Source organism: Parambassis ranga, chromosome 5 (assembly GCF_900634625.1).
Source record: "Parambassis ranga chromosome 5, fParRan2.1, whole genome shotgun sequence".
NCBI lineage: Eukaryota > Metazoa > Chordata > Actinopteri > Ambassidae > Parambassis > Parambassis ranga.
Window position 1 is genome coordinate 16,200,326 of NC_041026.1, and position 25,264 is coordinate 16,225,589.

Below are 25,264 nucleotides of genomic sequence, written 5' to 3' on the forward strand. Positions count from 1 at the left end.
TACAACTCTGCCTTCATCTACAAGCCCTGAAACAGCCACAACAACTACATCATCACCCACACCACTTACATCTACATCTGTCACAACAGAGACACCCACAGCTGCAACCCAGTCTACTGAGTCAACATCGCAATCAACTACAAGTGGACCAACTGAAACGACATCTACATCTGTCACAACTGTGATGCCCACAGCTGCAACACAGTCTACTGAGTCAACATCGCAATCAACTACAAGTGGACCTACTGAAACGACCACCATGGTCAGTTCAACATCAGCCATGTCTTCAGAGACTACTCATTTTACTGAAACCAGTCCAACAGAATCTAGCACAACTCTGCCTTCATCTACAAGCCCTGGAACAGCCACAACATCTACATCATCACCCACACCACTTACATCTACATCTGTCACAACAGAGACACCCACAGCTGCAACCCAGTCTACTGAGTCAACATCGCAATCAACTACAAGTGGACCAACTGAAACGACCACCATGGTCAGTTCCACATCAGCCATGTCTTCAGAGACTACTCATTTTACTGAAACCAGTCCAACAGAATCTAGCACAACTCTGCCTTCATCTACAAGCCCTGAAACAGCCACAACAACTACATCATCACACACACCGCTTACATCTACATCTGTCACAACAGAGACGGCCACAGCTGCAACACAGTCTACTGAGTCAACATCGCATTCAACTACAAGTGGACCAACTGAAACGACCACCATTCCCAGTTCCACATCAGCCATGTCTCCAGAGACTACTCAGTTTACTAAAACATCTCCATCACAAAATACTGAAACCATTCCAACAGATACTAGCACAACTCTACCTTCATCTACAAGCCCTGAAACAGCCACAACAACTACATCATCACCCACACCACTTACATCTTCATCTGTCACAACAGAGACACCCACAGCTGCAACCCAGTCTACTGAGTCAACATCGCAATCAACTACAAGTGGACCAGCTGAAACGACCACCATGGTCAGTTCCACATCAGCCATGTCTTCAGAGACTACTCATTTTACTGAAACCAGTCCAACAGAATCTAGCACAACTCTGCCTTCATCTACAAGCCCTGAAACAGCCACAACAACTACATCATCACACACACCGCTTACATCTACATCTGTCACAACAGTGACACCCACAGCTGCAACACAGTCTACTGAGTCAACATCGCATTCAACTACAAGTGGACCAACTGAAACGACCACCATTCCCAGTTCCACATCAGCCATGTCTCCAGAGACTACTCAGTTTACTGAAACCAGTCCAACAGGTACTAGCGCAACTCTGCCTTCATCTACAAGCCCTGAAACAGCCACAACAACTACATCATCACCCACACCGCTTACATCTACATCTGTCACAACAGAGACGGCCACAGCTGCAACACAGTCTACTGAGTCAACATCGCAATCAACTACAAGTGGACCTACTGAAACGACCACCATGGTCAGTTCCACATCAGCCATGTCTTCAGAGACTACTCAGTTTACTGAAACATCTCCATCAAAAAATACTGAAACCAGTCCAACAGATACTAGTACAACTCTTCCTTCATCTACAAGCCCTGAATCAGCCACAACAACTACATCATCACCCACACCGCTTACATCTACATCTGTCACAACAGAGACACCCACAGTTGCAACACAGTCTACTGAGTCAACATCGCAATCAACTACAAGTGGACCAACTGAAACGACCACAATGCTCAGTTCCACATCAGCCATGTCTATAGAGACTACTCAGTTTACTAAAACATCTCCATCACAAAATACTGAAACCAGTCCAACAGGTACTAGCACAACTCTGCCTTCATCTACAAGCCCTGAAACGGCCACAACAACTACATCATCACCCACACCACTTACATCTTCATCTGTCACAACAGAGACACCCACAGCTGCAACACAGTCTACTGAGTCAACATCACATTCAACTACAAGTGGACCAACTGAAACAACCACCATTCCCAGTTCCACATCAGCCATGTCTCCAGAGACTACTCAGTTTACTGAAACCAGTCCAACAGGTACTAGCACAACCCTGCCCTTATCTACAAGCCCTGAAACAGCTACAACAAGTACATCATCACCCACACCGCTTACATCTACATCTGTCACAACTGTGATGCCCACAGCAGCAACACAGTCTACTGAGTCAACATCGCAATCAACTACAAGTGGACCTACTGAAACGACCACCATGGTCAGTTCCACATCAGCCATGTCTTCAGAGACTACTCATTTTACTGAAACCAGTCCAACAGAATCTAGCACAACTCTTCCTTCATCTACAAGCCCTGAAACAGCCACAACAACTACATCATCACCCACACCGCTTACATCTACATCTGTCACAACAGAGACGGCCACAGCTGCAACACAGTCTACTGAGTCAACATCGCAATCAACTACAAGTGGACCTACTGAAACGACCACCATGGTCAGTTCCACATCAGCCATGTCTTCAGAGACTACTCAGTTTACTGAAACATCTCCATCAAAAAATACTGAAACCAGTCCAACAGATACTAGTACAACTCTTCCTTCATCTACAAGCCCTGAATCAGCCACAACAACTACATCATCACCCACACCGCTTACATCTACATCTGTCACAACAGAGACACCCACAGTTGCAACACAGTCTACTGAGTCAACATCGCAATCAACTACAAGTGGACCAACTGAAACGACCACAATGCTCAGTTCCACATCAGCCATGTCTATAGAGACTACTCAGTTTACTAAAACATCTCCATCACAAAATACTGAAACCAGTCCAACAGGTACTAGCACAACTCTGCCTTCATCTACAAGCCCTGAAACGGCCACAACAACTACATCATCACCCACACCACTTACATCTTCATCTGTCACAACAGAGACACCCACAGCTGCAACACAGTCTACTGAGTCAACATCACATTCAACTACAAGTGGACCAACTGAAACAACCACCATTCCCAGTTCCACATCAGCCATGTCTCCAGAGACTACTCAGTTTACTGAAACCAGTCCAACAGGTACTAGCACAACCCTGCCCTTATCTACAAGCCCTGAAACAGCTACAACAAGTACATCATCACCCACACCGCTTACATCTACATCTGTCACAACTGTGATGCCCACAGCAGCAACACAGTCTACTGAGTCAACATCGCAATCAACTACAAGTGGACCTACTGAAACGACCACCATGGTCAGTTCCACATCAGCCATGTCTTCAGAGACTACTCATTTTACTGAAACCAGTCCAACAGAATCTAGCACAACTCTTCCTTCATCTACAAGCCCTGAAACAGCCACAACAACTACATCATCACCCACACCGCTTACATCTACATCTGTCACAACAGAGACGCCTACAGTTGCAACACAGTCTACTGAGTCAACATCGCAATCAACTACAAGTGGACCAACTGAAATGACCACCATGCTCGGTTCCACATCAGCCATGTCTATAGAGACTACTCATTTTACTGAAACCAGTCCAACAAGTTCTAGTACAACTCTTCCTTCATCTACAAGCCCTGAAACAGCGGCAATAATTACATCATCACCCACACCGCTTACATCTACATCTGTCACAACAGAGACACCCACAGCTGCAACACAGTCTACTGAGTCAACATCGCAATCAACTACGAGTGGGCCAACTGAAATGACCACCATGCTCAGTTCCACATCAGCCATGTCTTCAGAGACTACTCAGTTTACTAAAACATCTCCATCACAAAATACTGAAACCATTCCAACAGATACTAGCACAACTCTACCTTCATCTACAAGCCCTGAAACAGCCACAACAACTACATCATCACCCACACCACTTACATCTTCATCTGTCACAACAGAGACACCCACAGCTGCAACACAGTCTACTGAGTCAACATCGCATTCAACTACAAGTGGACCAACTGAAACGACCACCATTCCCAGTTCCACATCAGCCATGTCTCCAGAGACTACTCAGTTTACTGAAACCAGTCCAACGGGTACTAGCACAACCCTGCCCTTATTTACAAGCCCTGAAACAGCTGCAACAAGTACATCATCACCCACACCGCTTACATCTACATCTGTCACAACAGAGACGCCCACAGCTGCAACACAGTCTACTGAGTCAACATCGCAATCAACTACAAGTGGACCAACTGAAACGACCACTATGCTCAGTTCCACATCTATGTCTGTTACAACAGTGACGCCTACAGGAACAACACAATCTACAGAGTCAACAACTCCACAGTGCACAAACTGTCATTGTAATGGAGGTACCTGTGTCTTCAATGTGACACTTGGAAGATGTCAGTGTGTCTGTCAAAATTTTGTCTTTGGAGAAAATTGCAACTTTGGAATTAATGACACCACAGCTACTTTTGGTAAGACATTTTACATTATTCCTCCCAATAGTTTGGGTACGCCATCTTTCAGGTTGTTTGCTTGAGTTAAATGTGATGCTAATATCAATGTTTCACTTGTGTTTGCAGATAATGGAGCAATTCCAACTCGAAAAGCAAATTTCACTTTGGAAATCAATATTGAGTTTGACAATGCCTATAATAATTTGAGCTCTCCTCAATCAGTGAAATTCATTGAAACATTGGAACCACAGGTAATGAATGTTATTCATTTTTTTATCATGTACTTGCCAGAACCAGAAATAACAAGAAAATAACCCACATATTTTATTATTCCAGCTTGAGGTATTGTGCAAATCAGCAGACCCACAATCCTTCAAGACAACAACAGTCATCAGATTATCGTATGTTTTAATTAACACAATTATCTAAATGAATTAATTTTAAAAAAGTAATAACTGTTGTTTGTAATATTATGTTATTTCCCATTCTAGACCAGGAAGTGTTGTTGCAGACAGTGTGGCGGTGTACGGCTATACTAACAATGAAAGTCAAATCCAGTTTGTCAACAACCAGCTTGATGAAGTGTTGACTGGCATCTTAAACAACACAAGCAACCTCAAAAACATCTCTCTGGCCTTTGAAAATAAAAGTGTGCAGTTTAACACCCTCACCTTCCAGCCACCTCCAATCCTAAGTAAGTGTACCAAATGTTTGAACATCATCACTTAACGCACTGTTTTTTCAATTTCTCCACGTGGTTTACATTACAACATAATACATATGTATATATATTTTTAAACTCAATCAGATATCACAGATCTGAAGCCATTTGTCAATTGCTCTAAGTTTGCTGGCTACACTGCCGAGGTTGTTGATGGTGAGTGGCAGTGTGCTGGACCTTGCAAAACAAACCCTGATTACTGCAATCACCATGGAGACTGTCTAAATGAGATTAACCTAGGGGCAATCTGCAGGTAAGCCAATATACCCTCTACTGTAACTTAAGATGTGTCTGATATATTTCTCATAATAGTGCTTTTATTAATGTACTGTACTCGTTAACACAGATGCTACGGAAACAGCTTGGAGCAGTATTATGGTCCACGCTGTGAAAACTACCGCAGAGGACCGGGATTCTTTGGAGCACTGTTTGGATCACTGGCAGCAGCACTGCTGCTCTTGATCGTCATCATTATTATTGCTGTCATCATCAAAAAGAGACGAACAGGCATTTGGTGGGTTATTTAATGGTGTTTTATGTTTTTATGCAGGTGTAGCATAGCAAAATAAACACAAAAATCTTTTTTTTTTCTGAATGAAAAAATTGGGTATTGGCAAAGAAACAAGTAGTAAAGGTGAATTCAAAAGAAATTACTGACATAAAGAGAAATTGGCATAACCCTGGTTAAACTCATAACCTGTGTATGCATTCATATTCTTCACAAAATCCAACCCCTGGTGTTTAAACGGAATCTGTTTCTAGCTAGTTCTGTGTCCGACAGCAACAGACTTTACAACAGACTTTTAGATTCCAGCTTTTTAAAAGTGAAAAAGATTCACTTTTACGGAATATGTATCCCCCAATTAACAAAAATCAATACATTACCTGCAGTAGAACAAACATGGCTTCCTGTAAGTGGGGGGGGGGTCTTCCGGTCTTACTTACTCTATGCTCCTGTTACTGACGCAAAACACAACAGTGCCACCTGCTGGTGCTTTATAAAACAGCAAGCTTTTTCCTATCTGGCTCTATATTGCATACCGTCAATGATCTGGCTTCAGTAATCAATGTAAATATGCTTTTCTTTTTGTCTGTAATCATGAACTTTTTTCCCCCACATTTAGGAAAAGAAGTACGTCTTTTGACAGAGGACTGTCTGCTTTTGAGGAAGATTTCTTTGACTTTTCTGATACAGGTGTGTCCTTTTTTTCTGTATTCACAGATATTTTAGAAAATTCTGTAAACATTCTTTCAGGAAGGATTTTAACATTTGCCTTCCAACATTATTTTCTTTAGGAAATCACAACTTTGGATTTGCGCGCTGATGCTGCATGTAGAAAAGGTAAGCTTGTTTACTAATCTGGTGATACGCTATGAAAATCTCTAGAGTACACAGTCAAAAAGTTAAAATATTAACGTGAACATTTGCATATATTCTCCTTGCTTTGTCTCTTTAGCAGGTCACAACAGAGGATCAGAACATCAAGCCCAGATGGCGGCCACAGAACAAAGAATTTTTCTCTTAGGAGATTGTTTTAAATTATAGCAATAAAAAAGATTACAGATAAGTATGAGCTACAAACTATGTATTGCATGTAAAGTACAATATTTATGATTTTATTTATACTTTCTGTCATTTCGGACTTCATGGTCGTTTCTTCATGTTACTTTATGACACCAATATAGTTTGTGGTGTGTAGTTTTGTGTGATTTCAATAAACCAGTGTGCAGGATTTAGTGACATCTAGTGGTGAGATAGCAGATTACAGCCCACCTACTGATTTTGTCACCACTTGCTTCATCTTTAGTGTTTGCTTTGTTCTGGGCTACCATGGAAAACACTAATACAATGAAAGACTCATTCTTAGCTGACAAAGACGATTCTTTTACATTTAATTACACACTAATGAAAACGTCATTATAAATATAAATAGATTATTTCTGCTAGTGCAATAGATCGCGGGTAAGAACAAAATGCCCTCATTAACTTTTCTTCTTTTATTTATTGTCGATACGCAGTTTTATAAAAAACGCAAGGAATGATACTACAAGTTTTAAAATGTAGTTCAAAGAATGATCTGAATCCTTCATGTGGTTTAATAAACTTCAAAAACCTGTACAAGCATTTTGTGTTGAATGAAACGTGGAACGTGGGCAGCTGTTTTTTCCATAAAAAGCTACACTATTATAAAAAATGCTTTTTACCTGGAAACATAATACAATCCCAAGCACCCATGTTGTTCTACAAATGTATGGTTAGAGGAGACCCAGGAGTACTGAGGCAAACAGGGACATCTAATTTAACTTTACATTAACTCACAGTGTATAGAGAGAAACTCCAATGCCGAAGCCTTGTAAGAAAATCCTGAATTAAGGCAACAACCATGGAGACACAAGGCGGACAACAAAACACTTGAAATTAGAACTAGAATAAACTAAGCAGTAACTATATGTGATGTAACACCCAAACTGACAAAGGCACACACAAAAACAAAAAACAAAAAAGTGAGGGTAAGAACACAGGGGTGGTAACAATAAGGGGGGACAATCAAGCAATCATAGTGGAAGAAACAGCCAAACAAGACACATACAGGGAAAGAAGCAAAAGGCACAAGGGCCAAGCAACACACTGAACAGGAAGTGAAACTACACCAACAACAAAACATCCATCCATTTTTTGATCAGCTTCATCCTAAATAGGGTCCAGCCTCCCTGACTCCTATAAGGCCTTGACAGCTGTCAAAGGACGAGAAGTATAGGTGACTCTCTGAACAGGTCACCAATCACAGGACCAGTATAAAGAGACAAACAACCATTAACAGTCAGGACTACAACCAATTTAGAGTCCCCATTCAAGCTAACACGCATGTCTTTGAAATGCAGAAGGAAGCTGAAGTACATGGAAAAATAGAATATATGCAAACTCTGAACTGAAGGGGGTCATCTGAAACATGGCTTTATGGTACAGCAGAGGTTTTGCTGCAGCAAAACGTCTTCAATAAAACTCTACAAGTCCAGATACCTTGCTTCAATCGTCGACTACGAATATGACCTGTATGACTGAGAATCTTCATCAACACCCAGAAAACATCAGTAACCAGTGGCCCTTTCAGTGTCATTTAAGCAATCCACCACTAGATGGCACACACACCTTCATCCCAATAGTCTGGTTTTGCAGAATGTGAAGAGTGGGGGGAGATAAAAGGCACAAAGATACCGTGCTGCTCCAAAGTTTGTGAACTCCCTTAGAATTTCCTATTTCACGTGGACAAGGCAGGGGTTATTGTTTGGTTTAAGTGGTAAAGGCTTACGCTTGGAAAAAGAATGACTGTATGTGAAGCCATCCAGTCTGTGAAACATGGTGGTGATAGTGACGTGGTTTGGGCCTGTTTTGGTGCATAGGAGCCACAATGATACATAAAAAACAGTACTCTGAAAATGTTCCTTGCTTAAATAAACCATGATCATGGACATGTGTCAGTATCAGGTCATGGCAGCTTCAGCACTGCAGACTAGTTTAACCGTGAGGTTTAAATTTATTTCACAACTGCATTTAGTGTTTTACAGCATGCATCATAATTCTGGTGTACGTCCCTGCTGCTGCTGCTGCTGCTGCCATAGCAACACAGAAGACCATGTATCTCTTTCTATCTGAAGCAGTTCTTTGTCTCCACCTAGAGTCCAACCACAGGAGGCACACTGACCAGCTGCTTCACCTGCAGCTTGATGTGCTGTGTTTCCTCTGCCACAACTCTGACCTGAGTAAAATTTAACCAGCAGCGCTTCAACCCGAGTTAAATATTTACAGCTCAGTCCATCCCTCACTCACAGCACACGATAAGAGAAGTTACACTTAAACAAAACGTTAATGCAAACAATGGGGTCCAATAGCGACAACTGAATATGGATTCTCAACAATGTTCACAATCTTAATGTTATAAGTATCTTGCTCATTCTTATTTTAACATTATTTTAAATACATTGATTATTTTGATGCATCATGTTTAAATCTATCCACTATTAAAGTTGTGTATTTATATGGCACTTTTTTCCTACTTATTCAAAGGTACTTAAAGCACTTAGGAACAACTTGCAGCCAACCTGCTGTTTGATTTTTCATTGTTGTTTTTTTTTTATTACTACATTTTTTTTATTTTTCAGACATGGATTTGTCTTATATTGTTTTTCATATAATAAGTCTCATTATATCTTATACAGTATTTTCAATTTCAACAGTTCAGCTCACAGAAGTCAGACAGATGCTATTCTGTAATCATAATTAGTGTAATAAATCTTATCAATAAAATATGTTTGTTCCACCTATTAATATACCAGCATTGGTAATAAGGTCAGAGATATATTTAAAGGAAGTAGAAGTAAATCTCTAAAGTCAAAGGAAAAACACACAAGGTGAAGAAATAAAAGAGAATTAATAGAAGAATTATTATTGTTCAAGTCCTCTGTGGTCCCCCCAGCAGACTTTTAAAAGAAGGGAACCTGTCTTTCTATAGTTGCCATGGTCACCACCCACCCATGCTGTCGCCTAGCAGCTGACCTCAGAATGAATCAGGTGAAAGGGTTTGCAGGAGGCCTAGATAGTTCAAACGGCCACCTTTTGTTCCATCAGTCACTGTGAGCAGCAAACCTTCCTCACTGCGAGGTCCTCCCTATAATGGAACTGCAGTTGAATTGCAGCTTATTTATTAAAATTACTAAGCTAATGCCTTTTCTGGTTCGCTGTGGTTTCGGCTCCGTGCCCAAACCTACATGGACGCGAGTCAAGACTCAAACAACTTGCAACATCACTAAAAGTGCTTAAAAGCCCGCGAAGCCAGGAGCATCGATGCTGCGGGAGGAAATCATGTTGTAAGCAGGAAGAGGAAGACAATATGCAGCGCACCTGTCAGTCAGTCCTCTCTTTTTCTCTCTCTCTCTGGATAGAGGCCAGTCACAATAAGGCACAGCATGAGGGTGTGTGGGTGATAAAACAGGCCAAACAGCTGAGTAGAGAGTTCACTCCTGGCAGATTCAAGAAACAGGATGAAGCAAGCTCATAAATAAAGTCATTTTATTGTTGCTTTCTTTTTAAAGACTATATACTTATCAACAAATGGAATTGTTAAATACTGTACACAGCATACTGAACTCTCCCAGTGCATGTCTTCACCACAGCAGAGAAGTTATTATTTCTTGAGTCTTCATTCAGTTTTATTATTTCTAATAAGACATATGAATACCTTAAGATTAAATAGTATTAGTGTATAATGTAAACATTTGTCAAACATTTAAGTCAAAAAGCAACATTGTGTTGGCGAGAGGGGGTGGGGGGGTTCTGTGAGCAGGAGGGAGAGGAAAAAAGTATACTTCAATGACCGATTGACCTTAGCAGTTATCTGTATCCCAAACTGAACACCACGTTTGATACCGAGGGTTACTTCCATTCATGTGCTACATTTTCTATATCATCCTAACGCTTCGTGAATAATCTACAACAATAGAATTCATTTTTTTCCCAGGCTGCCAGCAGCCAAAGTCTTTCAGACCACACCCACTGCAATCATGTAAGGCAGGAATGCATGTGCAGAACAGGAAAGTCTGCGTCAGGTAGGTAAACTCTGCACTGTCTTTGTAATGTATTACCAGGTTAGCCTAACGTCTCCGATCTAAGATCTGAAATTCCTATTTTTTAGGAAATCCGGCTAGAATTGGATGATTTAAAAACAAAATGTGTCAGGTCACATACGGAGCCTATTACCTCATCTTTTGTAGATTATAAATCTAGATTTCACCTTTGGACACAATTTTAAAACAGGGGGTTTGTGAAATATAGGATTTCTATCAAAGTGAGGTAGTACTTGAGGCTAATTCAAGCAATGACTCACAGCTTGACCAAAAAAAAAGGAAAGAAAAAGCTCCTCTGAACTGTTTGATGGAATTTTTCAGATAAGATACAGTATACATTCACTTATGTTCAACAGACCCAATTTCTGTGCAACAAAAACAGACCTGGACACAGACTGAAAGAAATCAAATGTGTGCACTTTTTTAAAAGGGCTGCAGGCACCGCACACAGCACAGTGCACTGTAACATGTACAGGTGACAAGTCCGTGTGGTCTCACCAGAACACTTTTCCAACTGTTCACATGCACATATGCACAAAAACGTCACACACACACACAAATACACTCATCAACACACAACTATAAGCTGCACTAGACATTCCAATGGAAACATGCATAGCTACCAGTAATGTACCCACACTGCAGCACAAAATGTACCACAACAGTGCATCATGTGCAGGGAGAGGAGGAGGGAGAGGGCGAGGGGACACAATTTTATATCCCGGCCTGAGTAAGACTGAAAGTTACAAACTACGTTTTGCGTTCCCCAGAATTCTGAAACTAAAGCAAAGATTGTGACTTCTGTTAAAATCCTAAATGTAATCAAATAAACTCAGAATTCTGATTTGTTTCAAAACAGAAGTCTGACTTTTTTTTAAAAAATTTGAGTTTAGAGTCACAAAAAAACAAATTCAGAATGATCAAATCTCTTAATTCTGAGACGAAAAAAATATAATTCTAAACTTTAAATTTTAGAAATCATAAATCAGAACTCGAGCTCTACCCTTCCTCTTCATAAACTTCATTCAAGGCAGGAAGCCACATCAGTGTGTTGATATTTTAAAGCAAGCAGAATGGAGATTTGTGTGCTAGCATCCTTCATTTAGTTAAAAAAAAAATACAAAAATCCACTGGGCCTGTGTGTAGACTTCATATATTAAGTGATATATGGTTATACATTACTGACCTTTTGTCCCCTGTGAGATACAAAAGCAGGATCGATAAGCCCCAGTGCATCTCACAACACAGCCACACCAACTCCAGACACAAAACACTGAGCACAGGAGGTCCAAGGCCCGCCTGCACCTTCTGACTGTACCACATCATCCACAAAAACAGCACAATATTGAATGTCATGAAATTAAATTCATATCAAAAATAAGCTTTACAATGTTGAAATCCGCCCACAGTTTTTTAGTCAGATACAGTTTCGGTGTCTTTAGTATCTCGGATGTGGTAGTATCTCCAACATTACCAGTAACTGTATACAGTGCGCACATACCCTGTGTGTTCAGAATACATAAAGGGTAAAAAAACAACAACACGTAGTAAAAGCAGCAGTTTGAGGGTTGTTAGCGCCTTAGTTTCACCATTTTGTCAAGTGGTTTTCGTTCATGCACAGTAGCGCCTTCTACTGTCCGTCTTCTAGAGTCTTCGTCTTTTAAACTAAATCCACACGTGCTTTCCTGCTGGTGTGGAATTCACAATGTGAGTCTACAAAAGCAGAGCGCTGAGGCATAAGGTAGTAATGTGTGCTGCTGGCCTTCTTGCCGTTCTCCATAACAGGAAGGATGCGGGGGGAGCCCTCACTGTTCTGCCTGTGTAGACTCCGACCAGTACCCACGTACTTAGGATCTGGTGCAAAGCTTTGGGTCGGGGGCATCACCCCGTTAATGTACGTTGGGAGGCTCTTGGGGCTGGGAGTGCGGGAGCTGGACAAAGGGTCCCTTGGTGGCACCTTGGGTGGTCTGTCCTCATCGCTGTAAGCCCCAGACGAGACCTCTGCTGACCAGCGGCGGTAGTCTCCGGTCTGTTTTGCACGTGGAGGGATAGGAGGTGGCACCTCTGGTTTATCCGTACTGTTTGGGTAGCGTTTGTGGCACGTTAGGCGCAGCAGTGAGGGCTTGTTTAGAGATCCGGCAGGGCCTGAGTGGGATCGCCGCAGCCTCCTCTGAGCCTTGTCCTGCTGTCTCGGACAGACCACTGGCTCCGGTGGTTGCTGACGCTGCTGCTGCTCATACTGTTCCCGCCCTTCCTGTGAAGAATTTGCCTGATGGTGCTGATGGGGCTGTCTTGGGCTTTGTGGTGCTAAAGGGCCATCATAGTAAGCATAGTTAATCTGCCCACAGTCCCTGAAGCTCCTCCGACTGGGGACATATCGAAAAGGAGACGATTTGGAACACTGATCAGACATCAGGCAGCAGCTGTCCGAACTGGTGAAGAATTCTACCTCATTGTCCATAGCCTGCTCAGGGGAGATGTCTGTCTGTAGGGGGATGGGGGGCAAAGGCTTAGAAGATCTTCCTGGCGTTTGTGGGGGGCTGCTGTACTCGTAGAATGAGAGCCTCTGGAATGAGGGGACCACCTGGTCGTTGTCTGAAGGACTCGGGGTGGATGGTTCAGCAGTGCAGGACAGGGGGAGGTGGGAGGGCCGGGATTTCTTCGGGGGTAACCTCTGTGAGCTGGGACTGTGTTTCTGTCCTGTCAAATACACAAAAAACGACTAAAGCAACAATCGACTGCACCCTCCAAACTGACACACTAATATGGAAACCTTCTGGTTACAACACTGTATTTCTTAAGACCTGTAGTCTACCTTACCTTCATAACTTGGAGGTGGCCCTTTTTGCTGTGAAGTGTTCATACTGAAGTAAAAGCTGTTAAGGAACAAAAATATAATTTGATGTTAGTAAAACTGAAAATGAGCCACATTCGTGTTTTGTAATAATATCAAACCAGAAACTGACCTGAACTATAAAACAAAATGTCATGCATCCCTTCCTAATAGTCTTCCCCTAATGAACTGCTAGTCACGTGGCACCTGAACACTCACTTGTCCAGCTCATGGCGGTTACTCCAGGAGGGTTTGGATCCAGCCATGCTGTGACAGTAGCTGCCCCGGAGGAAGGGGTTCTCTATGGGAAAAGAGGTCTCCTGGGCAGTCAGGCCCACTGTGGACATACTCCAGGCACACTGGGGTCGCATCAAAGCCAGGAAACACTCAGATCGCCCGGCTGGCTGCCTTCCTTCTTGTGTATCTATGAACACAGCCAAAACATGGTCATGAATCACTGTGAAGGAAGCAGGTGAAGATGAATGAAACGCACACTAACAAGCATTAATGAAGCTCAAAACTAAGTCACAGAAACATCTTCTTCTTTGATGGCGATTCTTTTTGGAGGACAACAACCTGTTATGACAGAGGAATGACAAAAGCTCAGTTTGACGAGCCCTTAGGAGACTCTGTCAAAGGACACCCTGAGAACACGTTACTCAAACTGTGCTGCTCACAGTGTGCTTTAAAGACCGCAAAGCAGTGCACAGATTGTTTCTTACAGAAGAGTAATCGGAATGCTGACAAAGGAACATTAGACTAATTAGAAAGGTGAAACGAAGAGCTTTAATTCTTATATTAGACCTAAAGCATGTATGAGTGTAGACTGAAAACAGCATCTCATGCTTCATCAACTTGATCCATATGTTTCACCTAGAGAATAACATCACAATCATAGGTGTGAATTCTATAACCAGAGTTTTCTTTTACAACATGAGTGAGCACCTGGCTCTGTTGCTGCAATCCTGCTCGTCTTGAACAGGAAAAGTAAAGGGGCACCTCCTGTTACCAGAGATACACCTGATGTTGCAAGAACTCCTGAATGTTCGTGTCATGTCAAGTATGTGTCAGGGCTGAGTAAACAATGTATACAATATTCAGAGGGGAGGAAACCTGCCAGCTTTCTGGGGTCAGCCAGACGCTTGGAGGAAAATCTTATCTGCTGTTTGCCTTACAGGGAGTTAGGACAGGTGCAAAATGTTTAAAGAGTTCAAAGCCACATCAGTCTCCATCTCTGCATTGTTGCAGCAGCTCGTTTGTGGTCTTATATAGAATTAATGCTCTTCATCTTCTCTTCTGAAGTTCATCAACAAGGTGCAGTACACAACGTCCTCTTTTATAAATGTAGGAGTGATGACTGAGAAGAACACGTCCCCACGTCCTTCCTCCCCCCTCTGGTCTTCTATGAACCATATTTATGTTCTGTCCTGACAGCTGGTGAGAAACAAAGCTCTAAAACAACAGGAAGCCCAGAGCATCAGCCTGAGCCAAACTGCCCAACGAGGCATGCAACCCCCCCCCCCCCTCAGCCACCCCCGACCTCCTGCCCGGGCAGGCCCATCGATTCGGTTCGGCGGGGGACGGGAAGCAACATGATCCTTGATAATGAACCCCCAGAGGCTTGCGCTTCCTCTTACAACAGGTGCAAAGACAGTTCATCCTGGCAGTTAACCACAGGCACATTTACAGGCAACAGGATTAAACAAATGATGTAGTCATGCAGAGCATTAACCCTCCTAACGAGGAATTCCTTAGGTTAATTAATTCAGATCCTTTCACCAGAGAGAGACTGAGGGTTTATGGTCAAATGTGACTTCTGTTTAGCTGGACAGTCAGTGGCTGCTTGGGGGGGGGGGGGCGCGTTGGTCTGCTGTGATGTAAAACATCAGACAGTGCAGCTCGGATTCTTGGCTTGTAGTAGTCACACTCAGACCTTGAAAGAAGGAGTTCACACCCCGCTCATGACACCCCTGCAGCGGTTTCCGAGCAACCATACCCGCTCTACCTGTGCAGCAAGCAAACAACGCGCACACCCCCTCACTTTACCGGATTGAGATAATAATGGTTAAAAGCCTTCTAGCTGGCAGGTGAGTCACACCACAACACACAAGTCAGCTATTTGGCGGGGGTCAGGTAATGATGATCATACAGAATCAATTGTCATTTTGTTTAAGCAGACACAAAAAAAATAAAAAAAATAAAAAATAAAGATAGGTGCGTAAAAAGGGCACAGAAGTTACATAAGAGACTAAAACTCCTCACTCACTGTCATATTAGACATATTGTTTCAGTTCTGTTCTTCTAGTTTATTGATCAGATGTTTTAAATCAAAAGTTAACAACTTTAGGATAAAAAAATCTTCATCTACTTCATGAAAACTTATCTTGAACCTGAAGTTGCATCAATCACTGGCGTGTGCGTGTCTGTGAGTGTGCGTGTGCTGCTGGCACCAACATACAAAACAACAGCAAGGCGAGAGACGTGGGTTCACACAGCAGCATTTAAACAGACATTTGAAAAAAAAAAAGCTCACCTCGTAGTTCTGCTCCTCTCACTGACACACACCAAGCGTCCACCTCCCGGGTGGAAGTATAGCTCCTCTGTTTGGTTTGTTAGTCTTCAGATTCCTCTTGCATCAGGAACAGGACGCCAGTGGAACAGGCGACGCTCTAGTTATAATGTGACACTTTTAGATAAGTCTAGCATTGTAGTGAGCAATGTCTTATAAGCTCCACCGCGCTGGCTCCGCCCTGCACACTTGCTCTTAAAGGCACAGTGTCCCCTTTTTGTGTTTTGTTTTCAGCAGTCTCTACAGTACACAACAAGCCCAGCAAAGCTGATTACACAAAGACTGCACGAATCAGGCTTTCATATTTTGACAACAGAGACAATAATATACATAATGTAAGAAACAACCACCTACATGGACCCACACACCAGACTACACCACACAATGAATCAATTAGATCACATAAATCCCCAAATGAAGACAGACGTTTCTAGTTGCTTTCACAGACACCTCAGATGCTTGTTAAAATGTGTCGTCTGCTTTACTTCATGAACAAATGGGCTGCAGCCAGAATCTGCAAAGGCAGTGACGGGGATGGCTCCAGAGCAGATAACACAGACAGCAGGCTAAGAAACCTCTCTTATCTGCTCTGTATCAGACCATTCTGTCTTTTAGCTGGACCTGTTCTTTGTTTACCTGATATCCATACAACACTGATTATATATTTATATATGTTGGGAAATGTAAAAATAATCGTGTTACGTGCAGTTCTTCACAGCATTCATTTCCAGCCTCTCAGCCTACTGGAGTGGTGTTATATTAACTATGTAACCCAACCTAACTGGGCTAAACAAACCTCACACTGACATGCACACTAACCAAACACACGGATACAAAAGCTACAAACAGCCTCTGTGTGTGTGTGTGTGTGTAGAGAGAGGCATTCTTATTGCACCTCAGTTTGTGAATCCTCTGCAGCTTGCCCACTGGGGCCTCCCCTGAACCCAAAAAGGGTTATCATTGCATATTTTGGCCCCTGCGTGGGACTCTCACTAATCCTTCATAATTTCAGGCACATTTTTGGGATTCCTCTGAGCCAGCTGTGACCAGCAGGAGAAAAGAGAGTTCAGTTTTATGAGGTGAGATCTCTGCATGTGGAGAATTAGCAAGCTTTAGTCTGATATGTGAGTGTGTGTGTGTGTGTGTGTGTGGTGCAGGGAAAATACACTTTAAAATATACAAATAAAAACGTTTAAATCAAAATAGGCTTACTGACTGTATCTCTGAACTCTTTCCATGTGCCTGCAAACAGCCTTCATGTAGAGAACTCTCTCCTCCCATTTTATCCCCCTCCTCCTCCTCCTCCTCCTCCCCGCTTGTGAGCTCTATCATGATGTCATCATTCACAGGAAGTTCCTTATAAAGTTAGTCAGCGAGGAAGGAAAAAAAAAACTCAGAAGGAAAGATAAGCATGCAGGACCAGAGGCAGCCCTGATGAGAGCATGAGATGAAAGACGTGTCAAGAGAGGATGTCCTTCTCAGGAAAAATGGATCTGGCTTTTCTTCCACCTCATGACTCAAGCTGAGCTCTATCCAGTACATCAAGTGTTCTCCCCCTCAAAAAAAAGTGACACCTTTGGCTTTCAGTAAGGAATTTCCCTTTGTGATTCACACAATAGTACATGAAGCCACCCCGCAGTATCTCAGCAAATTACTATGGATCGCTCACCAGCAGGAAGGGTGGAGTTTAGTTTAGACAAAAAAAAGAAGAAAGTATTATTACTGTAAATGATTTATTCACTGCAGAGGTCACAGCATTGATAGCCCCTGGCTGCTGAGGTAATTTAATTACGTGCATACTCAGCCTGCTTCCAAAGTTCACACTGATATAAACACAGCAACAAAAAAAGTTTACTGTTGTAGTGAGGTGACGTCAAGCCTGTTGGCCTGGAGAAGATTCCAGTGGAGAGGTGCAACAAAGAGCAGCTTTCAAGGTTCCAGATTAAAGATGAAGGTGATCAAATGTTTTAGGTAGAGTCAGCATCATGTAGACCCTTAAAGGCAAAGGAAAGATTAAATGACGTCCTGGTTTTTATAAAAAGTACAAACATCAATAAATGTATTTTTATAAGTGATCCATATGGGTTTGATTTTCATATGAGAAGAATTTCAAGGAGCAGCTTTTAAAAGAAATGTTCCACCAAGTAACTAAGCAGTAGCCCACAGTAGGAATGCACTTTTCATTTCCACAGGACTGTGAGTCTTCACACTGGAGATGGTCTGTGAGTCCACTTGGTGCAGCTGTGAGCTTCACAGTTAAACCTCAGGCTGACACATCGTAGTGTGTTACTGCTGGATCGTGGTTTTGTCTGGATGACCCACACACACTTGGCTCCTGGTGTGGAAACAAAACACAAATCCCCAGGCAACGGGCTGTCATCTCTCACTACAATGTAAATACAACCATATTAAAGCACTTCTGCTTATTAACCATACCAAACTCCTGAGAGTCCTCCAGCTGCTTCAGTCATTAATCACTTCCTGTATTGGTACAAAGACTTCTGGGAAATGGAGGGCTGTTAGAGTAAATTGGCTCATGCAGGTATTTTCTATTTTGGAGTTTAATGTAATCAAAAGCAGCAATAACGAGTCATCATTGCATCACTCCTCAACATTGTAATGTTGAGTGGTTGAAGTGCTGCCACAGCCTGCTGTTAGTGACGGGTGGAGCAAGCCAATCCGCCTCCTTGATGATGACAGGGTGTGTTTAGTCTCCAGCACCCAAAAAATCGGTTCAGACACAGACCGGGGGAGTTATTGGCGAGCTCATCCTGTGACTGAGACTGAATCAAAGTCATGTTTGTAATTATTGGTGTGTGTAATAATTCTGCATTTAACGTGTAAGAAAAATGGGAAAATACTTTTGCCATTACTTTCACAGTCACACATAATCCCGTAACACAGACACCCACACAAACACCCATCTGATGTTTGGGGAGAAGCTGTGAAAACGACAGCTGTGGTCTGATGGAGGACGTCACGCTGGTTCCACTCTCTCTGGTCCAGAGCCAACTCTGCTCACAAGCTGCTCTGTTGCAGCTCAACATGGACTGACTGACACAGATGGAAACTGGTTTCTAATCTGCCCTGTTTCCGGCCTCACATTCAACATTCACTGCGCAGAACATTAGATACCTGTTGCCAACGTTTCATTTTCAGTACTTAATGGTTTAATGAAGAAATACATAACCAGCTTCCTGCAATGTAATGCCTGTATCGTCTTTCAAAGGCAGAACAGGAGTTTCTGGCATTAGGCCGACGAGTATCCCAGGTTTCCGGTGTTCCTGATGTCAGCCTGTTGACGGGGAGGCACAGACTGCACTCAGTGTATCAATCTTCAGTAACATCTGATGCTGAGGGAGTTTTCTCTTTCCACAATTTCCTGGTTCAGCCTCACTCATGGGAGCGCACGGGGGAGCCCTGTTCTTCTGATAAAGATTTCAGATGTTGTCCAGCAAGGAGATCAGAGGGACTGCCATCTCCTCCCCTAATGGAGGAGAGGCATAAATCAATAGCCACCGGCCTAACAAAGCATTGCTCTGCACACACTAAGAGGAGAGGTAAACACATGTGTAATGATGGATACAGTCCACAGATGAGCTGCAGTCAGTCAGTGAGCTAAACAAGTCCTGTTCTCCCATCTGTGTGTGTGTTGGTGAGAGTGTGTGCATATCAGAGCCTGATGACAGTGACTGAGTCATTCAGGGCAGAGTATGTGCTTTGTGAGAACGCCTATTGTTCTATTCACACATGGATTTAGGGTGCCTGATGAAATCAGTCAGATTATACCTGATGTGGCAGCAGCCACATTAATTCCTCACAACAGCGATGTTCTGCATCAATGCACACACAAAACTCTTAATGAGCAGGTTCAGAAGAATAAAGTTGAGATCCAGCTCCCACTTTCCATCCCCTGCAAATAGGTCGGCTGTGCAGGCGCATATGTTAGGCACAAAATGTGCTGCTCCAGGGGGAAGAGAACTATGCGTGGGTGGAAACGCACGGTCCACTCAGGGCACAACGATGGCCTGGAGGCCACTTGGTGAAAGCCAAGCCGAGATGAATAACTAAACGGCAATGTATACTCTCAAGCAGAACATCAAGAGGCAATGCAAAGTCACACCGTGGCATGACCCCAAATGAGACCTCAACTCAGTCCAGATACCTTAAGAGTTTGTTAAAATGTTTTCACACACAGGTGTTAATTAAAGACATGTACAGTAATGTTTGTGCATTAAAGATCCAAAAGTCAGATTACTCACTATCACAGTTTATTAACTGATCGGCCTAAAACACATGCTGTTCCACACACTGCTTTTAACTGAATTAACTACCCCTGCACATCACATCACATTAGAATGAAAGTAAGCTTCAGAATCTCACAGGTATTTAACTGAAACAACAGCTGCCTTTCCTGGGAAGGTACAGTAACAATTTGTTCCTTTGACATGTGTATATTTGCAGCCAACATATAGCACTAACAATCCATGACACTGACACACAGGCAAAACAGAAGTCAGACCAAAAGGCTTCATTGGAGCCACCTTACTATGTTGTATATTTAGCTCATAATGGAAAGAACATTCAAAGTCAGGTTTAAATAAGGGCTGCAATTATCCTGGAGACAGTAGATTATTCAAAGCTCTGTAGAAAAAAATAATGGGTTCCCCCTGCTGCACATCCTATTTTTAAATCATATAAGTTAAGGTTGCTGAGGTCGGATGGGTGAAATAGTACAATAACAAAAGAATTATTCATCCCGCAGCAGTGTCACATGGACAGCATATTTTCAAAGAGGTGATGACATGTAAAATTAATGGTTGTTACGTCTTGTAAATTAAACAAAAGTCTCAGTTTATGCATGTTGTCGTTCCACCTTCCGGCACGACTCTGGAGACGCCGTCCTCCTTGCACACCGCTGTGGTCCCTGGCAGGAAGTAAATCAGCCGAGGAGCCGCCCCAGACCAAACACTGCAAGCTCCTCTGGAGCCTGAAGGCGTGTGGGAGGTGAAGCACTGAGCTCACGGGGCACACTGTGCTTGTTACTTCCTGGTCAAGTAAAAAAACAGACTCTGCGGAACACACAGATGTGCACATGAAGTGTGCGTACGTAGACGCTTGCACATACCTGAGTTTACACTGAGGCCGTCGACAAACAAACGCAGACATACATGCCTATGTGCAGCAAACATTTTCATATTTTTTCCCACAGTCTAAACTAAACTCAGAGAGTCACAACAGTCTGTACTTAACTCTTAATACTTCCTCTAAAACTATGTTTACTAGAAAACTTCTGACGCACAATAATTACTCCATCATTGGGAGCCTTCATTGGATGTTCTGATGTATGTAAAAAAAAAATAAAAAAGAGTGTGTCATTTTGCACTTCACTAAGAGATATCACACTCACATACATGTCCTTTTGACCTCACACTGCCTTGGTTTAAGGACCGGCTTTAAATAGGGGCTCATGTCGAAGTTGTTCAGACACACTGTGACGCACTGTGTGTTAAAGAGCCCTAAGTGTTGTCTCTCATGAATACAGAACATATCTTTACTCAGAAGAAGGCTTTCAAACAAAACACATTTTCAGACGGCAATGTTTAGCAGTATTTTCAACATCCTCAGCTCCTTTAAAGTCATATAAAGACACAAGCCTTATTAGACATCAGACAAAGGCCCTCAAGCGTGTCTTTCTATGACTAAGTACAGCCTGATAATTAGCCCTTCCTAATTAAAATGCTGCAATAATACTCTGGAATAACTCGAAATACACTTGAGCACAAAGCTTCAGATTAAACTGTAATTTTCCATGAGCGTGTATGTCTGTGACTTCAGAGACATTCACATCTGAGTCCTGCGGTTAAAAAGCCCACCGTCTAATTACCAGTCAGGTTTCCCCGGCTGTCCTCACTTCCAATGATAGTCTCATCCTTTCTGCTCATTATTTCATGGTATCCATTTCAGTGACTCTTATCTGCTGACAGGAATAGGAGCTCTGTGTTTACATTAGTCCCACCACAAATGCACACATGTGAGAGACTCTCAGGCCACATGCATCATAAAAGGAGGACATGCAGGCAGACAGGGAGGCAGCTCCGATGTTTACCCAAATTACAGCTCTGATGAAAATAAGTATGTTAAAACAGAGCATAAAATATATGAACAAGCATGAACAGATGATGGTGTGTATTCACAACATGCAGCTGTGTGTGTGTGTTTTGAGCTTATGCTGCAGGATTGCTGTGTTTTTTGATGTGAGCCTGCAAAGCATTCCCACCAGGCTCCGCTAATTATTTTGGTGCTCATTAAAGTTGCTCCTTTGAACGACTGTCTGGAATGTTTCAAAGACCAAACAAATCCCTGTTAAACCTCTCAATCCCAGTTTTTCAGATTCAGAGACAAACATTCTGTTGTTGGAATGATTGACTGAGAAAGAATTAAGCACATAAAGGTGTTTTTTATATAGAAGTCCTGCAGCTCTGCAAACTATTTGGTATTTGCACTAGAGTGAGGAAGCACATTGTCCTAAACTCTTCCCAGCACTAACTAGTGGATGCATACCAAACTCAGGCCAGATAAGATTGTGAGTCATTGAAAGGGGTCCAAAACACCCGGCTCTTCCTCCGCCTGCTCCAACAGCTCCTTTCAGGGATATCTCCACTTGGCCCTCTATCAGGACAGGAAGCACCCAGGCGAGAGAGACAAGAACAGCTCCACTTCCTCCGGCTTTTCCTCGTGCTGGGAAACTGGGCTAATAGGAAGTAGATAAAAACATCTAAATATGTTGACTTTGTGCTCACATGCAGGTACAGTATGTCCACATACACTTGTGTCACTGTAAGCTGAAGACGTCATCACAGGATGAAGAGCAGAGCTCAGAGCAGAGGCAGCACTCTGTGGGAGTATGTCAGCATGTTGTTGGCACTCTGTGAGAGAAGAAGCAGACATGACAGTAGATGTGTTTTTTTTCCGAGTCCCCTGGTTGCCTGTTACTCAGATGAACAGCAGACACACAGAAGAGGAATGGACTTTGTAATGGGAAAGACTTAAGCCTGATGGACGTGCTGGCCTACACCGAGCACATTACTTGTACAAGAGCAAGAACACCACTCCTTCACTGTCTGCTGCCCTTTTGTGTTTGCACTGGCACGTGTCCATGTGACGTAATGTAGGTCTCAGGTGATATGACTACAGATTGACAAACAGCGTTTGTGTCATGTTGCTACCAACCTGATGTAGTATTAATGATATATACACCTTCAGTCAGATCCTGATCAGGAAGTAAAGAGGAATTTTGTCTGGATGATTCACATGGAAAGAGGGCGTTAGAGAGGCAGAGTGTGTGAGAGAGTTTGAAAAAGATGGGTCAGGGAGTAGTCACAGGAGAGGACCCACCCACATTCACCACAAGGGCTTGACTCATGCGGTTTGGTTGGCACATGGCCGTGGGCTGGGGACATTACACTAGGTCTCCTCCACAGGATGTGCTGCCTGACCCTGAGCCAGAGCAGCAGAGAAGAGGGGAGAACCCAAACAGCTTCTGTGACTGGAGACACTGAGGCTGCAGGCTGATTAATGGTGAAAATGCATTTGTCCTAATCATGACATACGGCCCAGCAGAGAGCAAAGGGCAGTGTGAAGTAAAGCTTCTCCAGTGAATAACTGCTGTGCTACTTAGTGAGGCTGTTTGTCTGTTTTAAATCAAAATGGTTCGTCTTTAGTCATTTGTGTGTCTTTCTGTGCTTGTGTTGGCATTGTGTAATGTAATGCTGAACTTAAAACAGAAGGAGGAAAATGCAATAACTACCGTACCTAGTATACTACAACATACAGTGTGTTGTCTGGTTATACTGCAGTGCCAACTCATGTCGGAGGAGATGATCAATCACTCATCTGTGTGGCAGTTCTTCTGGATTCTGGACATTTTGGAGCATATTGGTAGCAGGAAGTGCCAAATACACCAGGAGGTGTTGACCTACACCTTCACCTCCATCATTTAGGAGCCTTAAAATGTTTGTATTAAAGCCGTCATGATATAGGACGAGTTATGTCCTTATAATAATATCAGCTTTACTGCTCTAGCTTGGACAGTAAATAAACCTAAAGTGCGGCACATTGTGTGCTTGTTATCACTTTTCTCTTCTTCGTGTTCTCGTTACTCATAAACACGGTCATTTGATTCGGTGTCATGGTAAAACAAGACGGACAGACATTCTCGCAGAAAGGGATATCTCTTTCTCTGAAATGGCACAAATACGATATCCCAGAGTGGTGCAATCTCCTACCTAAGAGTTTATGTTGTTCTTGTTAGATTATCAGCAAGAGTTCATCATGTATAACACCTTGTCTGTTGTTTTTTGTAGCACTTGACTGCTGTTTCCTGTTTTCCTGTGCTGTACACTCTGTCTCCCTCCGGTTTGTATTTTCAGGCTGATAAAAGAAAACCCTCCCTTCTACAGACACTGAGATAAGAGCTGGTGATTACGACAGGTAGAAAAAGTTACTGTGCACTCATACGGGACACATGTGTGCATAAATCTGTGCTTACAAGCTCCAAGGGCTTTATGAGCGTTTCCTGATTGGATATTGTTAAAATGTGTTCTGCTATGAAAGGCACACAGTGACACAGAAATGAAAAATCTTTCCTGGAGTGCATGTTGCTTATGACTTATAGATACTCAACAACAGCTCAGCGGCTGTTTGTCACCGCTGTACTGGGTCAAAAGCAGGCATGATTTCTAGTATTAGTCAGCCACACCAGATGCTGGAAACTATTGAAAACAAATGGTCACTAACTATATTCTGAATTTAAACACCTGTGCAAAACATTGACTGCCCTCAGATTAAGTAAGGCACATTACTCGGTCGGCCCAAAAATCATGATGCCACGTCATTGTTCCGTGCCACAGTGTAACCAAAAGCCCTGGGAAAAGTTAAACAGTTCAGAGCCCAACATCTAACCCTCATTGGAAAGACCTCAGTGAGCTGTGGGTCCAAGCACGCTGGCTTGTTGGAATAATGTTGTGGCAAACCCATATGTTTACAGAACTTCCCATTGTGGTAAATATGGATTAAAAAAAAAAGCTTGACAGCTTTTAAACTCCCACCACCCACGCTGTCTCACG

At 42.8% G+C, this 25,264-nt stretch overlaps 2 protein-coding genes across 3 annotated transcripts; one reads left to right on the forward strand and one right to left on the reverse strand.

Moving 5' to 3' along the window:
* The first annotated feature begins 3,522 nt into the window (after positions 1-3,522).
* On the forward strand, positions 3,523-7,231 carry LOC114435309 (mucin-3B). 2 transcript variants are annotated; one of them, XM_028404928.1, is made up of 9 exons: positions 3,523-4,409; positions 4,518-4,642; positions 4,728-4,792; positions 4,883-5,085; positions 5,200-5,365; positions 5,459-5,626; positions 6,237-6,307; positions 6,409-6,454; positions 6,570-7,231. In XM_028404928.1, exons 1-8 carry the CDS (start codon positions 3,689-3,691, stop codon positions 6,435-6,437), a joined length of 1,548 nt encoding a protein of 515 aa, XP_028260729.1. In that variant the 5' UTR covers positions 3,523-3,688; the 3' UTR covers positions 6,438-6,454; positions 6,570-7,231. The 2 variants fall into 2 exon arrangements, with proteins under 2 accessions (XP_028260729.1, XP_028260730.1); XM_028404929.1 differs by having other exon boundaries at positions 6,573-7,231.
* A 3,801-nt stretch (positions 7,232-11,032) lies between these two features.
* Positions 11,033-16,246, reverse strand: errfi1a (ERBB receptor feedback inhibitor 1a). The gene is made up of 4 exons (XM_028406965.1): positions 16,101-16,246; positions 13,787-13,991; positions 13,555-13,610; positions 11,033-13,434 (listed from the first exon to the last, which is right to left on the reverse strand). The coding sequence occupies exons 2-4, from the start codon at positions 13,936-13,938 to the stop codon at positions 12,395-12,397; spliced, it is 1,248 nt and encodes a 415-aa protein (XP_028262766.1). The 5' UTR covers positions 13,939-13,991; positions 16,101-16,246; the 3' UTR covers positions 11,033-12,394.
* Between the last annotated feature and the right edge of the window lie 9,018 nt (positions 16,247-25,264).

What these genes read in the sequence shown, in the direction of transcription:
- LOC114435309 (XM_028404928.1), top strand. Translation starts at nt 3,689, where the DNA reads ATGACCACCATGCTCAGTTCCACATCAGCCATGTCTTCAGAGACTACT. An exon ending in AACCTAGGGGCAATCTGCAG is followed by an intron (nt 5,366 to 5,458) that starts GTAAGCCAATAT and finishes TCGTTAACACAG; the next exon opens with ATGCTACGGAAACAGCTTGG. An exon ending in CTTTGACTTTTCTGATACAG is followed by an intron (nt 6,308 to 6,408) that starts GTGTGTCCTTTT and finishes TATTTTCTTTAG; the next exon opens with GAAATCACAACTTTGGATTT.
- errfi1a (XM_028406965.1), bottom strand. Translation starts at nt 13,938, where the DNA reads ATGCGACCCCAGTGTGCCTGGAGTATGTCCACAGTGGGCCTGACTGCC. An exon ending in AACCGCCATGAGCTGGACAA is followed by an intron (nt 13,611 to 13,786) that starts GTGAGTGTTCAG and finishes GTTCCTTAACAG; the next exon opens with CTTTTACTTCAGTATGAACA. An exon ending in GCCACCTCCAAGTTATGAAG is followed by an intron (nt 13,435 to 13,554) that starts GTAAGGTAGACT and finishes TGTATTTGACAG; the next exon opens with GACAGAAACACAGTCCCAGC.